General features: G+C 45.3%; 2 protein-coding genes across 11 annotated transcripts in view; one reads left to right on the top strand and one right to left on the bottom strand.

The window, feature by feature from the left end:
- Positions 1-25,792, bottom strand: part of MYLK (myosin light chain kinase) — a 272,517-nt gene that overhangs the window by 200,757 nt on the left and 45,968 nt on the right. For 6 of the 10 annotated variants that reach the window (XM_057544903.1, XM_057544899.1, XM_057544905.1 and 3 more), the window contains one exon: positions 18,741-18,899. The exons of 3 other annotated variants lie outside the window; for them this stretch is intronic. The gene's annotated coding sequence lies outside the window, so the exon portion shown is untranslated. Of the gene's footprint in view, positions 1-9,516; positions 9,607-18,740; positions 18,900-25,792 lie in introns of all 10 variants that reach the window. One more of the 10 variants, XM_057544900.1, reaches the window with a different exon arrangement.
- Positions 985-1,399, top strand: LOC103008140 (39S ribosomal protein L34, mitochondrial-like). Its single transcript, XM_057544910.1, has one exon. The coding sequence runs from the start codon at positions 985-987 to the stop codon at positions 1,270-1,272; it is 288 nt and encodes a 95-aa protein (XP_057400893.1). The 3' UTR covers positions 1,273-1,399.

Here is a 25,792-nt window from a genome sequence, read left to right as displayed (position 1 = left end):
ACAGCCTCTTTGGTGTACAACAGAAACTAACGCAGTATTGTGAAGCAATTATACTCCAATAAAGATCTATTAAAAAAAAAGAATGAAATTAGAACACTTCCTAACACCATGCACAAAAATAAACTCAGAATGGATTAAAGACTTAAATGTAAGGCCAGACACTATAAAACTCTTAGAGAAAAACATAGGCAGCACACTCTATGACATAAATCACAGCAAGATCCTTTTTGACCCACCTCCTAGAGAAATGGAAATAAAAACAAAAATAAACAAATGGGACCTAATGAAACTTAAAAGCTTTTGTACAGCAAAGGAAACCATAAACAAGACAAAAAGACAACCCTCAGAATGAGAGAAAATATTTGCAAATGAAGCAACTGACAAAGGATTAATCTCTAAAATATACAAGCAGCTCATGTAGCTGAATATCAAAAAACAAACAACCCAATCCAGAAATGAGCAGAAGACCTAAATAGACATTTCTCCAAAGAAGATATACAGATTGCCAACAAACACATGAAAGGATGCTCAACATCACGAATCATTAGAGAAATGCAAATCAAAACTACAATGAGGTATCACCTCACACGGGTCAGAATGGCCATTATCAAAAATTCTACAAACAATAAATGCTGGAGAGGGTGTGGAGAAAAGGGAACCCTCTTGCACTGTTGGTGGGAATGTAAATTGATACAGCCACTATGGAGAACAGTATGGAGGTTCCTTAAAAAACTAAAAATAGAACTACCATACGACCCAGCAATCCCACTACTGGGCATATACCCTGAGAATACCATAATCCAAAAGGAGACATGTACCACAATGTTCACTGCAGCACTATTTACAATAGCCAGGATATGGAAGCAAACTAAGGGTCTATCGACAGATGAATGGACAAAGAAGATGTGGCACATATATACAATGGAATATTATTTGGCCATTAAAAAGAAACAAAGGCCACTGGACGGCGTGCCGGCGGCGGACATGGCTTTCTCGACCAGATCAGTGGGTTGTCTGTTGGGGCCAGTCAGTAGGTCAGTGGCGCTTTTGGGTGGCAGGTGGCTCCAGCCCCGGGCCTGGCTGGGGCTCCCCGATGCCTGGGGACTCCCCGCCGTGCAGCAGACCCAGGGCAAGGCACGCGGGAACGAGTATCAGCCGAGCAACATCAAGCGCAAGAACAAGCATGGTTGGATCCGGCGCTTGAGCAAGCCAAACGGCGTCCAGGTCATTCTTCACCGCATGCACAAGGGTCGAAAATCGTTGAGCCACTGAGCAGCGCGACGCTGCCGGCTGGACCCCCCCATTAAAGCATTTTTCCTCGCTGACGACTGGGACTTGGACGGACATGAATCCTCAGATTTCGGGGTTGGCCCAGGGGAAGAATTGTGGGATTAGACTGGAAGAGGGAGTGGGAAGTCAGACCTTGCCAAATGCCTTTATATGCTTTTTTTTTTTTTTTTTAAATTTTATTTATTTATTTATTTATTTATTTATTTATTTATTTTTGGCTGTGCTGGGTCTTTGGTTCGTGCGAGGGCTTTCTCCAGTTGCGGCAAGTGGGGGCCACTCTTCATCGCGGTGCGCGGGCCTTTCACTATCGCGGCCCCTCCCGTCGCGGGGCACAGGCTCCAGAAGCGCAGGCTCAGCAGCCGTGGCTCACGGGCCCAGCCGCTCCGCGGCATGTGGGATCCTCCCAGACCAGGGCTCGAACCCGTGTCTCCTGCATTAGCAGGCAGATTCTCAACCACTGCGCCACCAGGGAAGCCCTATATGCTTTTGAATTAGGAAGAATTTCGAACATGTGCATCAGTCCACAGAATGGTACAGTGAACGCCCTTGTAACCCAGTACACAGCTCTACCCACAACCTATCTTGCCCTCTCCTGAGGTGCAAATCTCGGGCATCAGGTTATTTCTTCTGTAAATATTTCAGAACTCACGTCTCTAAGATAAGGGCCCTTTAATACATATTCACAAAGCTTTTCACAGCTTAAAAAAAAAAAATTCCTTCATGTCATTAAAAATCTAATAAATGTTCAAATTTTCAAAAAAAAAAAAAAAAGAAACGAAACTGAGTTATTTGTAGGGAGGTGGATGGACTAGAGTCTGTCATACAGAGTGAAGTAAGTCAGAAAGAGAAAAACAAATACCATATGCTAACACATATATATGGAATCTAAAAAAAAAAAATAGTTCTGACAAACCTAGGGGCAGGACAGGAATAAAGACGCAGATGTAGAGAATGGACTTGAGGACACGGGGAGGGGGAAGGGTAAGCTGGGACGAAGTGAGAGGGTGGCATGGACATATATACACTACCAAATGTAAAATAGATAGCTAGTGGGAAGCAGCTGCATAGCACAGGGAGATCAGCTCGGTGCTTTGTGACCACCTAGAGGAGTGGGATAGGGAGGGTGGGAGGGAGGGAGATGCAAGAGGGAGGAGATATGGAGATATATGTATACGTACAGCTGATTCACTTTGTTATACAGCAGAAACTAATACAACATTATAAAGCAATTATACACCAATAAAGATGTTAAAAAAAAAAAAAGGGGCTTCTCTGGTGGCGCAGTGGTTAAGAATCCGCCTGCCAAGGCAGGGGACACGGGTTCAAGCCCTGGGCCGGGAAGATCCCACATGCCGCGGAGCAATGAAGCCCGTGCGCCACAACTACTGAGCCTGCACTCTAGAGCCCATGCGCCACAACTACTGAGCTCACGCGCCACAACTACTGAAGCCCGCACGCCTAGAGCCCGTGCTCCGCAACAAGAGAAGCCACTGCAATGAGAAGCCCGCGCACCGCAACGAAGAGTAGCCCCCGCTCGCTGCAACCAGAGGAAAGCCCGCGTGCAGCAACAAAGACCCAACACGGCCAAAAATAAAATAAATAAAACTTAAAAAAAAAAAAAAAAAAAGGCAAAGTCCACAGAAAAAAAAAAAAGAAATGATGCCATCACACCCCCAACCCCAGAGTGGAGCAACTCATTCCTGGAACATCAACTATACTCAAAGATCTGGGGGAAGCATTTCTATATGAGAACCAATGTGTTCACATTGTTGTACCAAATGACAACTATAAGTTGATTTTACAAATTACCCTAAGACTTCAAAGAAATGTGATGCTTTCTGCAAGCTGCTTCAGGCTACACCCCAAGCCCCTACCCTCAGAATACTAGTTCTTTCTCCACTTCCTTGGGGATGGCAGAGTCGGAGAAGCACTACTCCCACCCAAATCCTGTATCACAGAAAGGAAACCGCAGGTCTAGCCAAGTGAAGTGACCGTGAACCACAGTATCTACTATTACTAATAAAAATAATCCATTTACTGAATGCTTACCAGGAGCCAGGTACTCTACTGAGAGTTTTACTTAAGTTAACTTTCATTTTCAAAGCAACTCTATAAGAGGTATGATTTTCACTTTAAAGATGAAAAGAAGACTCAGAAGTTGAGCAATATATCCCAAACCACAGAGCTAACAATGACAGCTACTTCTTATCAGCTGGATTTGAACCTATGCCTCTGACTCCAAGGTTCAGAGCCTTGGTGACAATGTCACACTGTTAGTGATGCAAGAGGGAGGAGCTGGGAGTGGGCTGGAGTCCAGGGTGCTGGTGTCTTGTGTCCTAGATTATTATGCACAGCCCCAGAACACAAGGGAGCCTTAGCTTACCCTCGGCCTATCAATAAGAAAACTGAGGCTCAGAGAGAGGAGCCCAACTTAAGGCCAGAGCCACCAAATTTCAGAGACAGGATCTGCTAACAGTGGGCTCTGGGGGAGTATCCTAACCTCTCTGGGGTTAGAAGACCTCTAACATCCCTCCTGGATGTACCAGTTATAACCTGACTTGCACATCGTGTCAGCCTTTGTGAGCCTGAGCACCTGCGGGGGCCTCATTCACTTTGGTCTGCAGACAGCAGCTCTGACAAGCTACCCTTAACCTCCCGCCAGGGGGCTGGACGGGGCGGGGGGCTAGGGGGGGCGTGCTAAGGGAACTTGTTTGACAATTGCCAGTCACTCCTGGTTCTGAACCGATCAACCAGCCTGCTAGTCATTAGCTAAGCCCTGTATGCCAGGAAGCAGAATGTATACACAGTAGCCAAAAGCCACAGCCACAAGCACGCACGCCCTTCTCAGCAAGGAAATTCCAGAAGTTCATTCATTCCTGTGGTTCACATCTATAAGAATCTTCTTCCAGATCCCAACTTCTTAGGTCCCTGGTGTAGTCTAAAAAGCCTACTCCACATCTGGACAAAAGCATGCTGAAAAGATGCGACTCTGTTGTGACTACTTAGAATATTTACATTATCTGTGGTATCCATGTTGATCGCCTGAGCCAATCAAGCCAGGTTTATCAACACCGTGCTCCCAGCAGGGCAGGAAGGACCCCGGATGAAGGGTCCACACACCCATCACTGTGTGTTTACCCAGCTCTGTCACGGACCCCATGGGGCTCTGTGTGTTGGGAGGAAGGGAGCAGAACATCAGGGGGTGAAGAGACAGGAGTTAGAGAAAGTCGAGACTCAGGGAGCAGCTTTGGAAGGGTCAGCACTCCTCACTTTGGCCTTGAGGAGGCCTCTGGACATCAGGAGCCATCAGCCTGCTGGGGAAGAGCCCCACCCGAGAGTAGACAAAGGCCGCCTGCTTGCTTCCTCCCCAGCCCAGCCCAGCCCCTCAGCTCCCACCCACACTGTTGCAGCTCCTCCTGAGCACGTTGCAGGTTCTAGAGTCTCGCCTCCAGCTGTGGCTCTTTAAAGCTGAGCAACTCGAGGTTCACACAAGCCCTACCTGATGTCCTAAGCCTGTCCCGGCTCCCCCCGCAGCTGCTGACTGGGGAGCCCCTCACACCTCTTCTAGACAGGCTCCGGGACCCAGGATGTTGGCTGGGGGTGGCAAGGCCCCCGCCTCTCACCTTCCCTTTCGTGCTCCTTGAATAGGCAGGAGAAGCCACTCAAGCACCAGGTGTGCAGGCCCTCGGCTGTCCTGCTGTCCCCTCACGCTGGGCTGCGGCTCAAGGCCCTTCCGCACCACACCTGCCTGCCTCCCCTCCTCCCTCCCAAAGGACGCCCTCTGCTTCCCTGTCTCGGCAGGCGATTAGGGATGTTGCCGAGAACATCCAGTTCTTACCATCTGCAACAATGGACGATAACAGAGAGTGACGCATTTTCTCCTGTAAGGACTTTTCCCACCAATCATGTCTCCCTCCCTTCCTCCTCAGGCGCCACTGAAGATATTGACAAGGCTAACATGTGTCTCTTCTCCTCTCCCACCCCAAACCTGCTCTGGAGGGGCGCTGTTGAGAAAGAAAATGGTGACCCCTGGGAACCCGGAGGAAAGGGCATGGAGAAAACTGATGGGCAACGGAGAGCACGGTGCATCAGCAGGAACACGGTCAAGTGCGACTGACCCTCCGGAGAGAGGACCGAGCTCACAGGTGTCAGCTCAACTGGCCCCAGAGGGGAGGAAAGGGCCCCTGTCCCTCCAATCTTCTCTTGGAAACAGGGGGCCGGCAGGAAGATCAAAGGCTACCCCATGTGTCAGCTGGGCTCACACCTGGCCAGGGGAGCACAGACCTTGAAGACAGGGGACTTGGAATCCTATTGGGGAGACCAGATCAACAAAGGAGAACAATATAACCACAGGGGCCAGGAAAGTGGGATTGGAAATAAAACAGCTGGTGGGCCCTGGCCTGTTCACGGGACTTGGTAAACCCTTCATGTTTCCCACTCCTGAACCCCACAGTTTGGCACCCTGCTCGGGACACTCAGCCAACACAAATCAGCAGTTCGTTTCTTAGCATTTGCCTAGAGGGGAGCATAGGCCCAGCATTTATTGGGTGTTAAGTGTTCTCTCTCCCCCGCAGTAATAAGATGGGTACAGGACTCTGAAGGGCAGTACATTGTTTACCATCACTGCAAAGCTTTGAAATGGCCATCCTAGTTGTTAGAACATTTTCTCCAGGGCAATTTAGGTAAGCTTCCACCCCGTGTACATAGCAGCCAACCAGCTAGGCCTCCCCAGGTGTGGTAGATTAGGCCAAAAAAGGACTACTAAATGTGCTTCTCCACACCAAACAGACCTATTAAATTAATAAGGCACTTCTAACTATTCTAATGAAATAATTTCTGATTCACGCTTGAAGTAAGAATCAGTTTTACTCTCACTCTGGTTTTTTATGATTACTCAATTCGGGATTTTTCTGAGAGAAGGCAGTCCCCTGGGACTTCCTAGAGGCCAGTCTCTGATGGGGGGAAATTATTTATACTGAAGACCTCTGCTCCCCCTCACACCTGTTAGCTGGGGCTTGGTTCCATCTCCCCGATGGCTTTGTTCCTCTTGGTCTCTAGGCCAAAGTGAGCTTCTGGGAAGCTGCAATTTGGCACAAGTGCGTACTTGCTTGGGTGTCCTCTCTCTCAGCTGATCTTTGCAGGTTCCTGGCAAGTCTCTCTCTTAGTTGAGACAATGCTCCCCCCCACCACCCTCTTCCCGCACCTCTTAACTAGAAAAATAAAATAATATCCAGGTGCCAGAAGGTAATTTCTTGCTTAAGCCCAGGAAAAGCCAAAGAGAGCTAGCTTATCCCCACATTTGCCACCTGCAATGCTCAACCAAACAACAGGACAAACCATCTACGAAAGATCGAGCTATCTCTTCACTTCTGCAATCCCTGAAGCATTTCTCTGCCTCTTCGTGCACACAGTGAGCTGCATCTGTATCGCTTCCCCACTGACCGGAAGCCCCTCTGAGCTGAGACCGTGAGGAGATGCTGCCTAAAGGACGCCCCTTGAGTCCGCTCCCCGAGTCCCGTGATGTCCAGCTGGGCATCTCTGGGCGCTCGGGGTCAGACCAATCCTCCTGTGGACACAGGGGAGGGGCCTCCTCCACAATTGCACTTTTCTTGCAAGCTGAACCTAAGGCTAGGCTCCCAGGCTGCATCACAGATGGTCAGCTTGGTGCTCTGCTCTGAAAGGGGGTTCCCAGTAAGGCAGCCTTGACAGAGCCAACGGAACACGGGGTAGACACCAAGAAAGAAACAGAGCCCACCCAGGCCGAGTTCTTGTTTGCTTCAAGTTATTTTCTACCATTTCAATGTATTTCTGCACTAGCCATATATAGGCTTTTCTATTAAAAGTCAAGAACTTTTCTAGGGAGAACTGCTCCCAGGTACACAAATAGGAGGACGGCTCAGCTGGCAAATTATCTATTCTCACTGTAGATACTCTTCTGCTCAATGAAAAATTTAACGGTCATGCACTCAATTTGTGGGATAGGTAAGGAAGGATGGACGTGGAAGAGGAGCTCCTGGGTCAGAGTGAAATATGAATTCTAGCTACATGCTATGACAGCTTAGGAATAACCACTGTGATTATCCTACAACTAATCAGGAAGCAGAGCTATATTCAAATGGGCCACTTCTCCATCAGGCCTGGGCCTGCCTCAGCATCAGGGAATCTTAACTCACCAGCTCTTATGCACTAGAGGCAACCAGCAGAGCAATTACCATCAACCTAGACTGTCCTCTTCCTTCCTTTTCAATAACTAGGGTGACCACATGACATATTACCCAAACCAGGACTCTTCTGAGAGTGAAGAGAGGGACTGCTAACACTTATGCCGGGACTGTCCAGGGGAAATAGGATGTGTGTGACCACCCTAATCACTCCCACCACCTCCCTAAGTCTGGATGTGACACATGACTTCAAGGATGTTTACCCTGGCCACGTTCACTCTGTTCTGGCCAAGCTTGTACTTCACATGCCCTCAGTCCAGGAAACTGTTATGTTATTTCACGCACTGGGTTATATTTGGACATGTTCTCATATCTGTCCTCGCTCCTTTTCTAGACCATCAGTGTCTTAGTTTCTGACTTGTTTTTTTGAACTATAGTTGATTTACAATACTGTGTTAGTTTCAGGTGTACAGCAAAGTGATTCAGTTATATATATATTTTTCAGATTATTTTTAATTATAGGTTATTATAAGATATTGAATATAGTTCCCTGTGCTATACAGTAATCCTTGCTGCTTATCTATTTTAGGTACAGTAGTTTGTATGTGTTAATCCCATACTCCTAATTTATCCCTCCTCCCCTTTGGTAACCATAAGTTTGTTTTCTGTATCTGTGAGTCTGTTTTTGTCTTTATACTGTCTTATATATAGATTCATTTGTATTATTTTTTAGATTCCACATGTAAGTGATATCGCATAATATTTGTCTTTCTCTGTCTGACTTATTTCATTTACTATGATTTTCTCTAGGTCCATCCATGTTGCTGCAAATGGCAATATTTCATTCTTTTTTATGGTTGACTAATGTTCCATTATATATATACCACATTTTCTTTAACCAGTCACCTGTTGATGGCCACTTGGGTTGTTTCCATGTCTTGGCTATTGTAAATTGTGCTGCTATGAACACTGGGGTGCAAGTATCTTTTCGAATTAGAGTTTTTGTCTTTTCTGGATATATGCCCAAGAGTGGGATTGCTGGATCATATGTCAGCTCTATGTTTAGGTTTTTAAGGAACCTCCATACTGTTCTCCATAGTGGCTGCACCAATTTACATTCTCACCAACAGTGTAGGAGGGTTCCCTTTTCTACACTGTTTGCTGACTCTTTGCATGAACTTTAAACTCACTCTAGTTCCTTTGTTCCAACCACTTTTGTCATTGTTCATAAATAAATAATATTTGCTGAAAGTCTGGTTGTAAGTATGATTGCAAATGACTTTTTTCCTAACATAAATACTGTCATTTTTTATATATTTTTCCAGTATTTTTCTATATATGTACTTTTTAAAACAAAATTATACATACACACTATCATTGCTTTCATCTTCATACTTTTGTTCAGGCTAAACCACAATATTTTTCCTGGTTACAGAACACTCTTCCTAAGTCTCATTTTTAATAACTTTGTAACATTCTGTCAAGTGGATGAACCATCATTTACTCAATCATGTCTCTGTTATTTACCATTTAGGTTCTTTCCAATTTCACTAAAACAAACAACATCACAAGTCACAATTTCATGAACATAACTTCTCCTTCACTCTAGATTATATCTACTCAAGATATATTTCAAGAATTTCTATTACTAAGTCAAAGTGCTTGAAATTTTTATGGCTCTCAAATCTAGGTCCTCTTAATTTCTGTCAATGTACTACCTGGGGTGACTCATGGCTCCCCAAATATTTTGCTCTCCTTCCTCAGCCCCAGTTTGATCTTGAGCTCCTTGATCTGGTGCCAGGGCCCAGGTATGAGCCAGGTCCAGGGATTCCTGTACAGTTTGAAGGGATGTGCACTTTGATACCTGACCAAGTGAGGCAAGACTTGGGAAATGAGGCAAGTATTGAGCAAGACAGGGAAGGATCCCACCCCAAGGAGTCATGAAGTTCAAAACAACTATTGTTATCAAGCAAAACATGGGGCCTCTGCTCTCTCTCCTCTGTAATCCTGCCAGTGGGGGCAGCCCCGGATACCTCTGAGCCTTTGCTACCCAGCTGAGTCCTACCTTAACCTCAAGATATCCTCTTCTCTAAGGCCTTCCCAGCAGGATGTATGACACAGGTTCCTGAGCACAGACTCGGACAAACTTTCCAATCTGTGATAAAATACAGAAAATGAGGACAATACGTGGCATTTTTCATAAAGCTCATTGCACATAGTTTAAAAGGCCATCCTTTAATCTCAGTGTATGTCCTTCATACTTTCTTGGAATTAACGTATTCTTTCATTTATTTGTAAAATTGTCCGTGGCTTTGTTTAATTAGTAGTTCGTTTATTTATCGCATATGTTTTGACAGCTCACTACCTGCCAGGTGCTATTCTAGACCCTAGAGACAGAGCAGCAAACACAAGAGACAAAGGTGCCTGACAACTAGCTTTTCTGATTGTGATATAAGTGCCTGACAGGTAGCTTTTGATTGCTGAGGCCTCCACTTCAAAGACAGCCATTTCGAATAAACACACTGCCAGCTACAGGACTAGATAAAGAGCCAGGCCACCCCAGCCATGAGGTTCCCCTTTTTTAGAGAGAGCTCTGGTGACCTAGATAACTGACCGTTCAACGGTTTTTCCCTTCCTGTGCTTTAATTCCTGCTTTTATGCTTTAAATTCACCAATAAAGAGTGAACACTTGAAACCCTAGGTCCTCCAACCCTCGACTCCAATAAAGGCAGAACCCCAGGTCTGCTCGATCTCGTGCTCTCTCTCCCTCTCTTCCCCCACCCCTCGCTGTGTGGCCCCGGGGAGGCCTTGCACCCTCAGGGACCTGCGAGCAATAAGCCTTGTCTTTTCTAAGTTCCCTGATGGTTGTTACTGAGCTGCGTCTTGCAGTCTTAATAAGAACCACAAGGGTCGGTCCAGCCACAACATTGGCTCCAGGTGGAAAAATGTCTGTGGGCGGCCACCACAAGTAGCACGGCCCAGGGGAGTGCCCCCAGGCGTCTCTAGCTTACAGGATCACTATCACCAGGCCGAGAAGGCCCTGAAACAGCACCCTTGCTCTGACTGTGGAGGCTCTGTCTCCGCAGCGCCCTGGAGGGTGGGGGGAAGGGCTCAGGTTTGGACATCCTTGTATCTCCATGGTGGTGTCCTGCACAGTCACTTCTTATTAAACACTTGCTGGGGACAGGGTTTTATAAAGACACTGACACTCCCTGGAGCATTAGTGGGGACACTTGTGTGCCCAGCAGAGGGCCTGTGGGCAGTTTTTAAAAGGGCGTGAGATCAACCAACTCAGGGGCCACAGTGCCTGGCTTCCAATCCCAGCTCTGCTGTAGGACCTTCAGCAAATGCTTTCACCTCTCAGCCTGTGTCCTCACTTGTAAAATGGGCAGGATTGTAACAGTACTTGCTTGAAGAGGCTTGAAGATGGAAGCCCTCTGCACAGTCCTTGGCACACCAGAAGCCCTCAATAAATGTGACCTAGTTGTAGCAATAACAATAGCATCTGGGACTTCCCTGGTGGCGCAGTGGTTAAGAATCCACCTGCCAATGCAGGGGACGCTGGTTCAAGCCCTGGTCCGGGAAGATCCCACATGCTGTGGAGCAACTCAGCCCGTGCGCCACAACTACTGAGGCTGCGCTCTAGAGCCCACAAGCCACAACTACTGAGCCCGCATCAACCACAACTACTGAAGCCCGCGCGCCTAGAGCCCGTGCTCCACAACAAGAGAAGTCACCACAACAAGAAGCCCGCGCACCACTAAGAAGAGTAACCTCCACTCGCCGCAACTAGAGAAAACCTGTGCGCAGCAACAAAGACCCAACGCAGCCATAAATAAATTAATTAATTAAAAATAAATTTTAAAAAAAAGGAACTTAAAAAAACAAACAAACAAACAAAAAAACAATAGCATCAATTGGGTGCTAAATAAACCAGCTAATAGGTGACTGTGTCAACATTAAACCAGGTGAAAGGTCACAGCCCAGAGAACCAAACTGAAATTGAAGATACATTTGATGGGCCAGAAATGTTAAAGATATAACAGGGAAAATTAAATTTGTATATGAAGGAAGAAAAAAACAAACTGGCCAGACTTTCTCTTCCCTCTCCACATGTCAATGATGGAAACTGATAGAATTTCATTTACGTCAGTGATAGAAACAGGGCAAAATGCTCCTACCAAATCCAGGTTTGTTCAATGATGGGCACATGCCAGAATTCAACCACAAATGGCCACGATGAGTTGAGGGGAATGGAACTAGGGAATAAACACACGAGTTCAGGGACTTTCCTAAAGTATGGACATTCCACAGACAGATAATTTCCAGTGCCACACAGAACTTCGGAATTTAAGAAATCTGAGGGAGGGTGGGATGGGGTAGAAAACAGAATACTGGCCACAACGAGCAGCAGGACAAAGGCCCAAGTTTGCAGAGGTTGCTCTTAGCTCTGTGATTGAAATGCAATGATGTGCAAACTTAATATCGGCAGCTCAGATAAAAGAATGTCAGCAGACTGGATAATTAAAGCTTTTTGGCTCATTTCTTTGTTCTCTTGCTTTCCGGAGGGAGGTCGATAGAAAAAGGAGATGGGTCCAGTAAACCAAGAATTCCTCAGAGTTTTAAGTATATTTTTAGTTACTCCTGACATCTGGAATAGCAGAGACATTATTTCGGGATCAGAGATCAGATTCTGATCATGCCCTTTACATGGGGCTAAACATCACTCTCTAAAATCCTTTGATGAGAATGTACTTATTGCAAAGATACGCGCAGGCTAATTGAGACCACATTTAGGGTGTCTGTAGCTTCTGACAGAAGATGTTTCTGGCTGAGTGGAACAGATGCCATCAAACCAGTTGCCACCATTCCTATTTTTCACCATCTTCCCAAATTCCTTCCTGGACCTGCATCTGGACCAGACCTGCTCCACTCAGGACTGGAGCTGCCCAAGACCAGGGGAGTGACCATGGGTCCACAGCCAGGTCCTTACAGAGCAGCAATGGACCCAACCGCCTGGTCCCACTTGCTTTTTAAAGCATGGGCTACTCGACAAGGAAAGAGTAAATCACAAAACCACAGACATAGTTAAGAGTGCAGGGAGATCTTCGAACTCAACCTCCCATCCAGTAGAGGAACGCTGTTTTGCCCCAAACTGGGCAAGGGTGGGACTGATATGTTTGTGGACAATTGCCAGGACCTGGCTGAGCCATGAGGCTGGTGATCACAGGGATGGAACCAAACCCATCAGGGGTGGAGGCAGGACTTAGCCAAGATCCTGGTGGGTCCCTCCGTAAGAATGCCGGGAACTGCAGGACTAGGGATGTATCTGAGACTAACCCCTCCAGCCCCCTTAGGGCAGGCTGGGGTTCCCTAGAGTTAGAACTCCCCCCGCCCCACTCATGTAGGAACCCTCTCTGGGCATGTCTGACAGGGGAAAATGCTCAGAGAGGAGACAGGAAGGGGTGGCAGGGGAAGGGGTTCCGGTCACTGTGTACAGCAGGGTCTGCTGAGCCCTGATATGGCTTCGCCTAACTGGACCCAATTCTGTCCCCTGGAGTCACATAAACTCTACCTTTCTACAAGACATGGCTACAAATATCTGAGGACAATCATCATTTATCCTTTATCCTTCTGCAGATGAAACACACTCGACCCTTTCAACTGTTCCTACTTGCCATTGTTTCCAAACCGTTTCACATCCTCTGGGTTCACGCTAGTTTCACCAGGACCCCCTTGGTGTGACCCTGAGGACTGAAGAAAGAACACAGGAGCACAGTGGATAAACCACAGGTTTGAATCTCGGAGCCATCATCCCCCATGCCTCAATTTCCTCTGCAGTTTCCTCTGCAGCACCTGATAATCTTAGTTATGAGAAAGGCATAAGTCAGTTCATAGAGAACTCTTAGAACTGTGCCTGGCGAGGCAGCTGATAAGCAGCTAATTAAGTCTCAGCTATTTCTTAGCACAATGCTTAGCATAAGAAGTATGCAATGCATACACAATTCCTGCAGCTGATACTCCGTTACTCACCAGCTTTCTTACTCACAAAACAACAGTACCACCTCTGAGCTTTGATGAGGTAAGTTGTGAGAAGTCTCCTGGTCAGTGCGTGGTGCAGAACAAGCAGGCCATATACACTAGCTTCCTTCCCCTTTGTACGGATGCAGCAGCTAGGAGCCATTCTCTATGGGTCTCTCATGTGCTGTATATCCGGCAAGCACAGGCACTGACTGCCTTTGCTCCAGATTATCTTTTCAAGAATATTTGTATCATAAACAACCTTGGAAGAAAGAGTGTCTTCCTTTGGAGCAAAGAACAGGCACGCTTACTGTCCATTATAAAAGGTTTGAGTTCCCTAATCTCAGGATTTCTCTCCACTGTGTGGGCAGGTGTCACCCTATGGAGATTGGAGCTCAAAGAACCAGTGAGAGAAAATGCTGGTTCTCTGGTCACTGTCATTGTTGTGAATCATAAAGTCCTGTCCCTAACCCATGGAGCTCATCTTCTGCCAGCATTCATGAAACCTTGGCAGCAAACTCACTAGCTTGCCAGTTGGTGAAATCTCAGACCCTCCATAGTTATTAAAGACAACCTAGAGAAGAGACAGTAACAAAATAACCACCCTCTGACCCCTACAGTAAAGATCTTAAACTATCATCAACCTTATCATAGTCTATCTACACTTAGCTGATTTTCTAAAAATTCTAAGTGAAGAATTTTTATTTATTTCCTTATTTATTCATTTCGATTTTCATCTTCTTGATTTTAATCGAAAGTTCCATTCATTTGAGGTGTCTTCTAAAGCTTTTTTGAGAGGAGACATCTTTTGAACTTGAAAGTCCCCCTTTCCAGTGCCTTTGTCAGAGGTGCACAGACCATAGTCTCTCCTCCTGTTCCACTCACTTCTCCCACCAGACCAGGTAGACCCTCCTTCTAAATCTAGGTTCTCATCCGTAGCATGAAACACCAGTTTGAATTGTATAAAACTCTTGACAAGTTTCTACCTTCATTCAATTTGTGGCTAAGAGCACGGTGAGTTCTACAATCATCCTAGGATGCGCTTCGTTCTCCCCTTACCCTTTACTGAGAGCACTGGGTGAGCCTCTATATTAACACCTCCACTTCCAAAAGGTAGAGATGTGTGACCTATGGAATGTGACACAGCTGAAGGTCAGCAGGACACCAGCTGGTGTAGTTAGGAAGAAGAGGTAAGAACACCCATGTCCTGCTGGGAAATCTGGCCTAAAACCACTAAGGCTGTAACCCAGAGCAAGTCGAGATCTGAGAAGGCAGCTGCGTGAATGGGGTAGGGAAGTGCAAATACTGCCCTGTATGTGCTTCAGACTCATCTCTGGCACTAAGAAAGACAGGGGCACAGTTAGGGACAATGTTATGAAATGCAATTTCAACTCACCCCAGGTAGCTTAGTAGGAGGCCGGTAGATATGAAGCTGCCAGTGGTTCCAAATTTTCTTCAGACACCGTAAATTAGTGGGACAAGATCTTTACTCCCATCCTCTACCACTGCCACTACCACTGTCCCTCATTTTCAGATCAAGGATTCATGCACATGATAAACTCTAGCTCACAGGTACCCGTTGACTATTCAGATAAGCAACCAGTGATTTTCATCGTTTTGTCCCTTGGGTACTTTCTTTCATTTTATAGGTACCCTCCCTCTCCACCACAAAACTGGGTATATCTGGGTCTCAGCATCTGGCATTAAACTATAACATGATTCTTTTCAAAAATAAATAAAAATAAGTGAGCCAATAAATCTCTTGAACTACAATGCTTTTTCTCTTATTCATCTTTTTAAATTAAGGGGGTTTTATTTTTAGATTTTACTGTCTGAAGATTTCTTACAATATTTTTAAGCATGACTGGGTATACCAAGATCTCAACATCTGGTCATAAGTTACTTGCAGAACTGTGGCATAGTTTTCTTTCTTTTGAAAAATAATTAATCTGTGATGGCTTTAATGGATATCAAATGAATAAAAACAGCTTTTATCTTAACATAGTTTCAGCAGTAAGCTTGGGCTTTATCAGGCCCCATGATCAAGGATTACCCAGGAACGTTTAGTAATTAGGTTCCCAGGATAACTCCAGGGGATGGATCCTTGGCTTGCAGGCCTATTACCAGCTTAAACTCTCATCCCACACCCCAAGTCTCCCTTGTGTTATAGAGGGCTCTCAACTTCTGGTCCTGCCTCCTCAAGGTGGCCTCCCATCTCTTCAAAGCTCTCACAGTGTCCCATCCAGAAACTGCTTCAATGCTTTCCTATGATCCAACGGTCCTCTGGTTTCATTATGTCTGTGTAAGAGACAGGACAGGATCCAAATCTCATCCCAGACTCCCGATTGTCAGAAAACTCATCTCTCTACCTATGCAGATTAACTACTAATGTACTCAACCCTTAGGGGGTTTTGAGGCTGTTCCACAACAGACTGTCCCCAGCCAGAGATGGCCAGACCTTCACACCTGGTTACCCCCACAGGTACAAATCAATAAAACCCAGTCAATGGAATACTACTCAGCCATAAGAAAGAATGAAATAATGCCATTTGCAGCAATATGGATGGACCTAGAGATTATCACACTAAGTGAAGTAAGTCAGACAAAGTTCATATGGTATCACTTATATGTGGAATCTAAAAAATGATACAAATGACTTATTTACAAAACAGAAACAGACTCACAAAACAAACTTACAGTTAGAAAAGGGGAAGGGGAGATAAATTAGGAGCTTGTGATTAACAGATACACACTATATATAAAATAAACAACAAGATCCTACTGTATAGCACAGGGAACAATAGTCAATATCTTGCAATAATCTATAATGGAAAAGAATCTGAAAAAGAATACACACATGCGGGACCTCCCTGGTGGCGCAGTGGTTAAGAATCCGCCTGCCAATGCAGGGGACACGGGTTCGAGCCCTGGTCCGGGAAGATCCCACATGCCGCGGAGCAACGAAGCCCAGGTGACACGACTACTGAGCCTGCGCTCTAGAGCCCGTGTGTCACAACTACTGAGCCTGCGTGACACAACTACTGAAGCCAGAGCGCCTAGAGCCCGTGTTCCGCAATGAGAAGCCTGTGCACCGCAATGAAGAGTAGCCCCCGCTCACCGCAACTAAGACCCAACGCAGCCAAAAAATAAAAATAAATAAATAAATTTTTTAAAAAAGAAAGAAACATTTGCTAAAGGTCCCTGCATCATCTATGAGGGGCCCACCGTCTCAGACTTTAAGGGACCCTGGAGAAGGGCACCGAGTTCTGGGCAGCCTCTACACCGACCAGGTTAACGGCTGTGCTCATGAGGCCCCGTTTCCTCACTAAGGAGGAAAAAGAGTACTGGATGATTTCTGCAGCCCCATCTGCTCTAGGTTTTACAACAGAAGTTTGACTGTCCTCTTTTCCTCATTGCAAACTTCCCTGTCCTGAGCATAAAGCTGGTAACTACAAAGAAAGGGCTTCATGCACAGCCCTCTCAATTCCAGAGGCTCTACCTTCAGCCCTATTTTAGCCGAGGCAAACCTGCCTTTAAAATAAAGCGACTTGCGTTAATTTCTCCATCCTTTGATCTTCTGCCTCTGTTGCTTCACAAAGTCATGGCTTTAAGCCTTCGCCTTCCAAGGGAGCCATGCTCAGACATACAGTGTTCACTTTGATCCAGCCTCCCCTGAATACTAAAATAGTGCCTCCCATCTCAGATGCAGGTTCTGTATTTTCTTTCAGGCAGCAGTAGGACACCACTACTTTTTTTCTTTATCAGCCACTTTAGAGTCCAACCTCACTGTCATTTTTTTTTTAATTCCTTTCAAGTTACAGGATTCATTTTCTTAATGAAAGAGCAGCCCCTACATACTTTTTTTTGCCTTTCCAAGTAGTCTAAGAGGCTACTCTCTCACTTCAGTGATGGGGCCATAGTTCAAAGCAGCTTTAGAACCATGGGGGAAACAATCAGTGCTATAAAATCACAGGCCACACTTCCTTTCACTAATTCCTCTTTCCCTTCCTCTTCCTTCTCACACTCTTTGCTTCACTAGAATTGGTTGTGGCCCCATCCGCCTCCTTTGCACTGAGAGTGAACAGATGGCCCCCTGGCTGACACTGGCTGAGGACCCCTGACGTGCTATAAGCCTGAGCGTCAGCATGGTGGCAACAGAAAACCCATCTCCCTCACTGGCTGAAGCTGCAAAAAGCAATGAATCCCGCCCCCCCTCAAATAACACATAGGAAATCCCAAAAGATCACCGACATGTTTGAAATTATATTGAGAAATATATTTCAGAATATTATTTGAAATATTATTCACTATTGGATAGCTGCCCAAAGAAGTCCCCATCTGAACACTCACTCTATGTTACCCTAACACAGGACTTCTCACTGAGCAGAGTGGAGATGACCACGTCTGTGCAGCTCTTGGTCAGCACCCGGAATAGCTGGGCCCCCATTAACATGGAATTCTACCTGTGCGTCAACCCCAACAAGGTCTACTTGCCAAGCAACCACAGGGTCAAAGGGGAAATCAAAACCAAATGGAGGGACTTCCCTGGTGGCACAGTGGCTAAGAATCCGCCTGCCAATGCAGGGGACACGGGTTTGATCCCTGGTCCGGGAAGATCCCACATGCCTTGGAGCAACTAAGCCCGTGCACCACGACTACTGAGCCTGCGAGCCACAGCTACTGAGCCCGTGCATCTAGAGCCCGTGCTCCGCAAGAAGAGAAGCCACCGCAATGAGAAGCCCATGCACCGCAACAAAGTGTAGCCCCGGCTCGCTGCAATTAGAGAAAGCCCATGTACAGCAACGAAGACCCAATGCAGCCAAAAAATAAATATTAATTAATTAATTAATTTCAAACAAACAAACAAACAAAAACAAATAGAGTTCATCACAGCAGCCTCCTGGAGCAGTGGAGGAAGAAGTTTGGGGCAGTCGGGAAGCTGGAGCACCACAGTTTGGCAGTACGAATAGCTTCTAGCAGAGGCCAGGGCACCCAGCAGGCTCTTAATCAATCTTGATTCCAGGCTGGCTCCCACTGACTTGACCAGTTCTAGAATTCCGACCGGCTAAGCCAAGGTCAACAGATAATGCTAAAGCATGCTGACTTCACCCCCACCTGCCTGGGCACCTGGCCAGGTGTCATCTCACCGTGGGGGCTGTGGTCCCTCCCGGAGGGCCAGGAAGGCACACAGTCCTTCCCCTCCGGCAGCTCCTCAGGGTGGACTGAGGGGGAGGGGTCAACAGCACAATTTAAACTCTGCCCGCTCACCAGTGTCTCCTCTGCTGTGTGTCGTGGTAACTGGGCTGAGAGGACAAGGAAAGAAGTCCTGGAGGTCTGCCTCACCGTGGGGAGCCCTCAGCCGGGACACTCCTGAAGTGTTCTGGACTGCAGCAGGGGCAGCTGATCTGGCAGCCACCTGGCCGGTGCCTGGCGGAAAGGAGGACAGGAAAGCCGAGTCAGGGACAGACACGCAACAGGGAGTGGGCGCGGCAGCCGGAGGACCTTATCACCGGAGAGGCTGGTGGAAATGCCCCAAGGACAGCAACGGTTGCTTTTATGACCACGTGTGGGGGGCTATGGGTTTCGAGTTCAGGAACAATGGTTACGAGGAGAACCAGAAAGGTGCTTCCTTCCTCCACAGAGGACAGATGCAGGAGAGCCAGGGAGGATGGCGCTGGGGTGAGGGTGCAGGGTCTGGGGAGAGGCCCTAGCAGGGATGAGGGAGGAAGGACACCCGGCAGGCCTGTCAGGAGGCCATTGGGGTCTCTGGAGGGGGCCGGCTCCTCGGTAGTCAGGGGCCCGGCTTTGGTGACACAGCCAGGGGAAGGGGATGCCCACAGGACAGGGAGAAAGTGCCCACACCTGGGAGAAGACTGTCCTCAGGAATGAGTGAGCCCCTGCCCCCCACTGTCCCAGGACCCAGCCCACGTCCCATGCCCCGCAGAACCCACATGTAGGCAGCCCACGGCGCCCACCCCTCAGCCTGGTCCAGGCTCCTGAAGTTTAACCCTTCTCCCCCCTTCACAAACCTGTTTCCCTCCAGCAGCAAATCTCATATATTCCTTAAGAGGGAAACAAATACTTATATCAAGAGTACGCGGTAAATCCGTTCTCTCAAAGGAACAAATGACTTGTCTCTGAGCCCATTATGCGTTGCCCTTCCAGAAGGTGTATTAGTAAAAGATTCTTTGTAAACCCAAAGGAAATCAAATGCTCATGATGGAATTTCAGCAGAGGAACTTCCAGGCGGAAAGGTCCTTACACATCCCTTCCATCACACAGGAGATCTAGAGGGTGGATGCTCAGTCTAGGGTGGTGGTCCCCCCCACTCTGAGGTGCACATTGAAGAAGAAACGGGAGTGACTGGACCCTCTGAAGAGGGGTGGGATGGGGTGGAACCCTCACCCTGTTACAGGGCCGCAGCTAGACGTCCTTCCCACCTGAACAGGGAGCTCCAGCAGAGAGCTAATCCCGAGGGGGCCAGTCCCACCTGAACCCACTTGCTGCTGGGAACCCGTGTGGCCACAGGACCAGGTGGGAGCTGAAGCAGGATGGTGTTCCTATAAGTAATGGTTTCTAATGTCTCTCATGGCCTAAGCCAGTCGGTCCCAGCGGAACTTCTCTCCACCCAGCAAGCTCAGTCCATCCGCTGCCCCTCTACTCAAGGATTCTCCACCCTTGGTAAAGGGCTCAGGCACCTGTGGCTTGACCCTGACTCCACCTCCAGCTGGAGCACACGTGGCACCTCATCCTCACCAGCCACTCTTCCGCGGGCTGCCAGCAGGAGGCACCTCCTGGTCTGCTGCTCCTCCGGTGCCTCAGGCCCGCATCCCACCCTGTGCCCACAGGAGCCGGGGATGCTCTGCCACGCCCATTCTTTTGTCCAGCGGATGAGGCCACTTCCGGCTCTAATCCTTTCACAGCTCAACCTGCATCAAGGATTGTTTCCAAAAGGACCCAAAGTCACTCACAAGAAAATACAAAATTAAACTGATTATTTAAAAACTAAAACTGTATAAAAGCTGATAATATATGCAAAATGGTTTTCTAATTTTACAAACGTATCAAGCATTACATCTGTCCCCTAAGTTTCATGACACTCATAGTAAAAAAAAGGAAACAGAATGGGTCACATAATTCTCCTTGTTGTGAGGATGCAAAGGCACTGCATCAACAAACAGTGCTAATCTCTACAGAAGGGAACTGAACATCACATGAACGATTCTACCCATAGGGTTTTCAGAAAGAAATGCTCACTATTTGGCCCCTTTTGAACATCAACACTTATGAAAGTAAGAAAAATATTAAAACATGACTTGAGATTTTTGCAGGGAACTAAAGCAATGTCATTTGGGCAGGGGTCTGGAAGCTTAAATACAAGACAGTGGTTCTCAGGGCACCTCACCACGCATTCTGCAGCGAAGAGGGGAAGAGGAAGGTTTGAGGGGGAGGGGCACTGGGAAATGTGGTGGGATTAATTCCCGTATGACTTGGGGGTGGGAGGACAAGAATGCTAATATCCTACATTAAACAGAATATTCATTATAAAGAATTATCTCATCTAAAATGCTAATAGTACCCCTGCTGAGAAACAGTGGAAGGGGAATCAGTAATTAGCATGACTCTTCTAATGCCTTAAATACCAATTAAATCTTCACAGAGAGTTGACAGCAAAGACTACAAGAATGTCTGCTCTGGGAGTACAGATGAAGGGGGATGCAGGCTTCTGATGTGTCAGTCCTGCTGGTGGTGACATGCAGATCATTTTATAAGGGGATTGGAGCCTGATGAGTACTGTTGGCTAGAGAGAGAGCTGGATGATGGTGAGCTATAAGCATGCCTGTGGAAAGGGACAAATCTCTCCCGTTTTTTATTTTTTTATATGTCTAAATGAGGACACAGCTGGGACATCAACACTGCACATCAACACATCACAGGAGAAACTAGTCTACAGCACTGGTTTTCAAAGTATGGTTCCCAACTAGCATCACCTGGGAACTTGTTGGAACTACCCCACACCGGCTGAATAGAAGAAACTGAGGGTGGGTCCAGCCAGGTGCGTTTTAACAAGCCCTCCAGGTTGAGTCTGATTCAGGCTCAAGTTTGAGAACCACCAGTCTAGAAGGTTTAGGGCTGAACATGGCAATTGGTCACCAGAGATATTTTAGAAATGCTGGCTCACCCCTGTGCAGAGTCTCTATTAGACTCTGAGAGGGAGGGGGATATTGCAACATGTCTGTTGCAGGCAAATGATCAAGAGGCAGGGGGTCTGAGAGGGAAGACCTAAGTGATGAGAAATGGGAGCAAAGAGTGAATTATCAAGGGCCAATTTAAGTCTCAAGTCAGATTAACCATCCTAGAAGGATTTTTTTTTATTGAAACATAGTTGATTTACAATATTATATTAGTTTCAGGTACACATAGTGATTTACAGCATTTACAGCATAGTGATTTAGTGTTTTTATATATTCCGTTTAAAGGTATTACAAAATAATGGTTATAATTCCCTGTGCTATACAATATATCCTTGTTGCTTATCTGTTTTATACATAGTAGTTTGTATCTCTTAATCCCATACCCCTATCTTGCCCCTCGCCTCTTCCCTCTCCACATTGGTATCCACTAGGTTGTTTTCTACATTGGTGAGTCTGTTTTACTAGATATATTTATTTATTTTTTATATTCCACATATAAGTGATAACACAGTATTTGTCTTTTTCTGTCTGACTTATTTCACTAGCATAATACACTCTAGGTCCATACACATCATTGTAAATGGCAGAATTTCATTCTTTTTTATGGCAGAGTAATATTCCATTATATACATCTACAGCACCTTCTTTATCCATTCATCTGTTGATAGACATTTGGGTTGCTTCCATATCTTAGCTATTGTAAATAGTGCTGCTATGAACACTGGGGTGCATGTACCTTTTCAAATTAGTGTTTTCATTTTTTCCAGATATATAGCCAGGAATGGAATTGCTGGATCATATGGTAGTTTTATTTTTAGTTTTTTGAGGAACCTCCATACTGTTTTCCATAGCAGCTGCACCAATTTACATTTCCACCAACAGTGTACAAGGATTACCTTTTCTCCACATCCTCACCAACATCTGTTATTTGTAGACTTTTTGATGATAGCCATCCTGACATGTGTGAGGTGATAACTCATTGTTTTGACTTGTATTTCTCTAATAGCGATGTTGAGCATCTTTTCATGTGCCTGTTAGCCATCACTATGTTTTCTTTGGAAAAAAGTCTATTCAAGTCTTCTGCCCATTTCTTCTTTGGATTGTTTTTTTTTTTTATATTGAGTTGTATGAGCCGTTTGTATATTTTAGATATTAATCGCTTGTTAGTTGCATCATTTGCAAATATTTTCTCCCATTCAGTAGATTGTCTTTTTGTTTTGTTGATGGTTTCCTTTGCTGTGCAAAAGTTTTAAGTTTAATTAGTCCCATTTGTTTATTTTTGCTTTTATTTCTTTTGCATGAGGAGCTAGATTCCCCAAAATATTGCCACAATTTATGTCAAAGAGTGTTCTGCCTATGTTCTCCTCTAGGAGTTTTATGGTTTCATGTCTTACATTTAGGTCTTTAACCCTTTTTGAATTTATTTTTGTATATGGTGTGAGGAAATGTTCTAATCTCATTCTTTTACATGTAGCTGTCCAGTTTTCCCAGCACCACTTATTGAAGAGACTATCTTTTCTCCACTGTATATTCTTGCCTCCTTTGCTGTAGATAAAGTGACCACAGGTGTGCTGGTTTATTTCTTGGTAGAAGGATTTTGCTTTTAATCAAACTTGTACTTCTCTTTGAATAGCCAATACATTTACATGATTCAAAATTCAAAAGATTCAAAGCATATGCAGTAAAAGGCCTTTCACCCTCTCCTGCTCCTAGGTACTCAGCTCCAACTTCCCTTCCTCAGAATCAGCCATGTCATCAGTGTCTTCTAGGGATATGTTATAAAAATACATATATGTTTTTGTCCCCACTTTCTTTCTTAAAAACAAATGATAGCATATGACACACTCTGTTTTGTACCTTGCTTTTTTCACTTAATATATTTTGGGGATTATTCCATATTAGACACATCAAGAACCACCTAGAAGACTTCCAAGTATCTGGAAACATACAACACCCCAGAGACATGTGTGCCTTCCCTAAAGAGAAGGAGCATCTGCTAGGCATTACATGATTCCTGTGGATTTCTTAGTGAACCCCCTATAGAGAAATTGTCCTGAAATTCTCGGTTTGGAGAACTCTCCTCAGGCCCTACTTGTATGCTGTTTTATAACAGAAGGAGGTAATGTGGAAACTCTGAGGTCATTAAAGTCCAAGAATAACACTACCAGATAACATTAGCAACTAGTGGGTCAGACACCCTATGATACACAGTAGAGGAAAACTTGAACACTGGAGAGAACTTGGAACAATGAGAGGACTTGGAACTTTTTGTCTGTAAGACTAATAACCATAAAACACACTTTATCTATAGGAATTCACAAAACACATGAAAGGATAAAGACATGAACTAGTGAAGAATACTTAGGTCAGTTTTCAACACTTAGAATCAGATATATAACAGAATAAAATAATATATATATATATAATCTCTATCCTTCTACAAGCTTCAGTTACAGTAACAGTTCCTTCAGAACTACTTTTTGTTCTGTCTGTCCTTCAGCACCATCAGTAAAATTAGTGATGTTGAGCACATTTTCATATACCTATTGGCCACCTGGATGTCATTTTTGGAAAAATGTCTATTAAGGGCCCTTGCTCATTTTTTAATTGGGTTATCTGATATCTTTGTGGTGGGTTTTTGTTTGTTTTGTTTTTGCTATTGAGCTATATGAGTTCTTTATATATTTTAGATATTAATCCCTTTTTAGATATATGGTTTGCAGATATTTTCTCCCATTCTGTATGTTGCCTTTTCATTTTGTTGATGGTTACCTTTGCTGAGCAAAAGCTTTTTAGTTTGATATAGTCCCACTTGTTTATTTCTGCTCTTGTTGCCTGAGTTTTTGGTGTCATATCTAAAAAATCATTGCCAAGACCAATGTCACGGAGCTTTCTTCTTATGTTTTCTTCTAAGAGTTTTAAAGTTTCAGGTCTTCTGTTTAAGTCTTTAATCCATTTTGATTTGACTTTTGTGTATAAGATAAGGGTCTAATTTCATTCTTTTGCATATGGATATGCACAATTTTCCCAACACCATTTGTTGAAGAGACTCTTCTTTCTCCATTGTGTATTCTTGGACCCCTTGTCAAAGATTAGTTGACTGTATATGTGTGGGTTTATTTCTGGGCTCTCTATTCTGTTCCACTGATACATGTCTGTTTTAATGCCAGTACCATACTTTTTTGATTAGTATAGCTTTGTAATATAGTTTGAAATCAGGAATTGTAATACCTCCAGCTTTGTTCTTCTTTCTCAAGAGTGCTTTGGCTACTCAGAGTCTTCTGTGGTTCCATACTAATTTTAGGATTGTTTGTTCTATTTCTGTGAAAAATGTCATTGGAATTTTGATAGGGATTGCATTGCATCTGTAGATCGCTTTGGGTAGTACAGATGATTTAACAATATTAATTCTTCCAATCCATGAACATGAGCTATCTTTCCATTTACTTGTGTCTTATTCAATTTCTTTCACCAATGTCTTATAGTGTTCAGTGTATGGGTCTTTCACCTCCTTAGCTAAATTTATTCATATTTCTTTTTAATGCTATTGTAAATGGGATTGTTTTCTTAGTTTCTTTTTAGGATAGTTTATTGTTGGTGCCTCCAGCTTCTGACACAGGTTTTAATGAAGATGAGTTCCTTCTGCAGGGAGGCACCCCCTTCCAAAGGCCACATCAATTCAGAGAGAAAAACCAAAACAAAAGCCCCACAGCAAGAGACAGGAAGGAAGGGAAGCTATTCAAACTCCCTGTCCCTCTCCTCCATAGCACACAATAGCTGAGTCCTCTACTGGAGAATCATGGCTCCAAAAGAATCCCTCTGACCTGGTGTTTTCTGGTTTTAAAGCCTCCGTTTGAGCACTGTCACTATGGCGACAAGTCTGGGATGCTCTACTCTAAGTGAGGAAGCTTATCCTTCAAATATGCTTCTTCAGTTAACAACAAAGGAATTCACTGAACCTCAACTAATCTCATATTCTCCTGGGAGACCTCTCTCAAGAGGCACTTTTCTCCCCTTGCCCTCACAAACCTCCCAGGTTTACACTGTTCAGCCAACAACCACATTTACATAGAGATTTACAGTTTACTTTCACCCATATCACCTCAGTCAAGCCCTGAGGAGTCC

This window comes from Balaenoptera acutorostrata, chromosome 4, assembly GCF_949987535.1.
Source record: "Balaenoptera acutorostrata chromosome 4, mBalAcu1.1, whole genome shotgun sequence".
NCBI classification, from domain to species: Eukaryota; Metazoa; Chordata; class Mammalia; order Artiodactyla; family Balaenopteridae; genus Balaenoptera; species Balaenoptera acutorostrata.
Note: the sequence above shows the minus strand (reverse complement) of the source record. Positions and strands in the feature narration are given on the sequence as shown.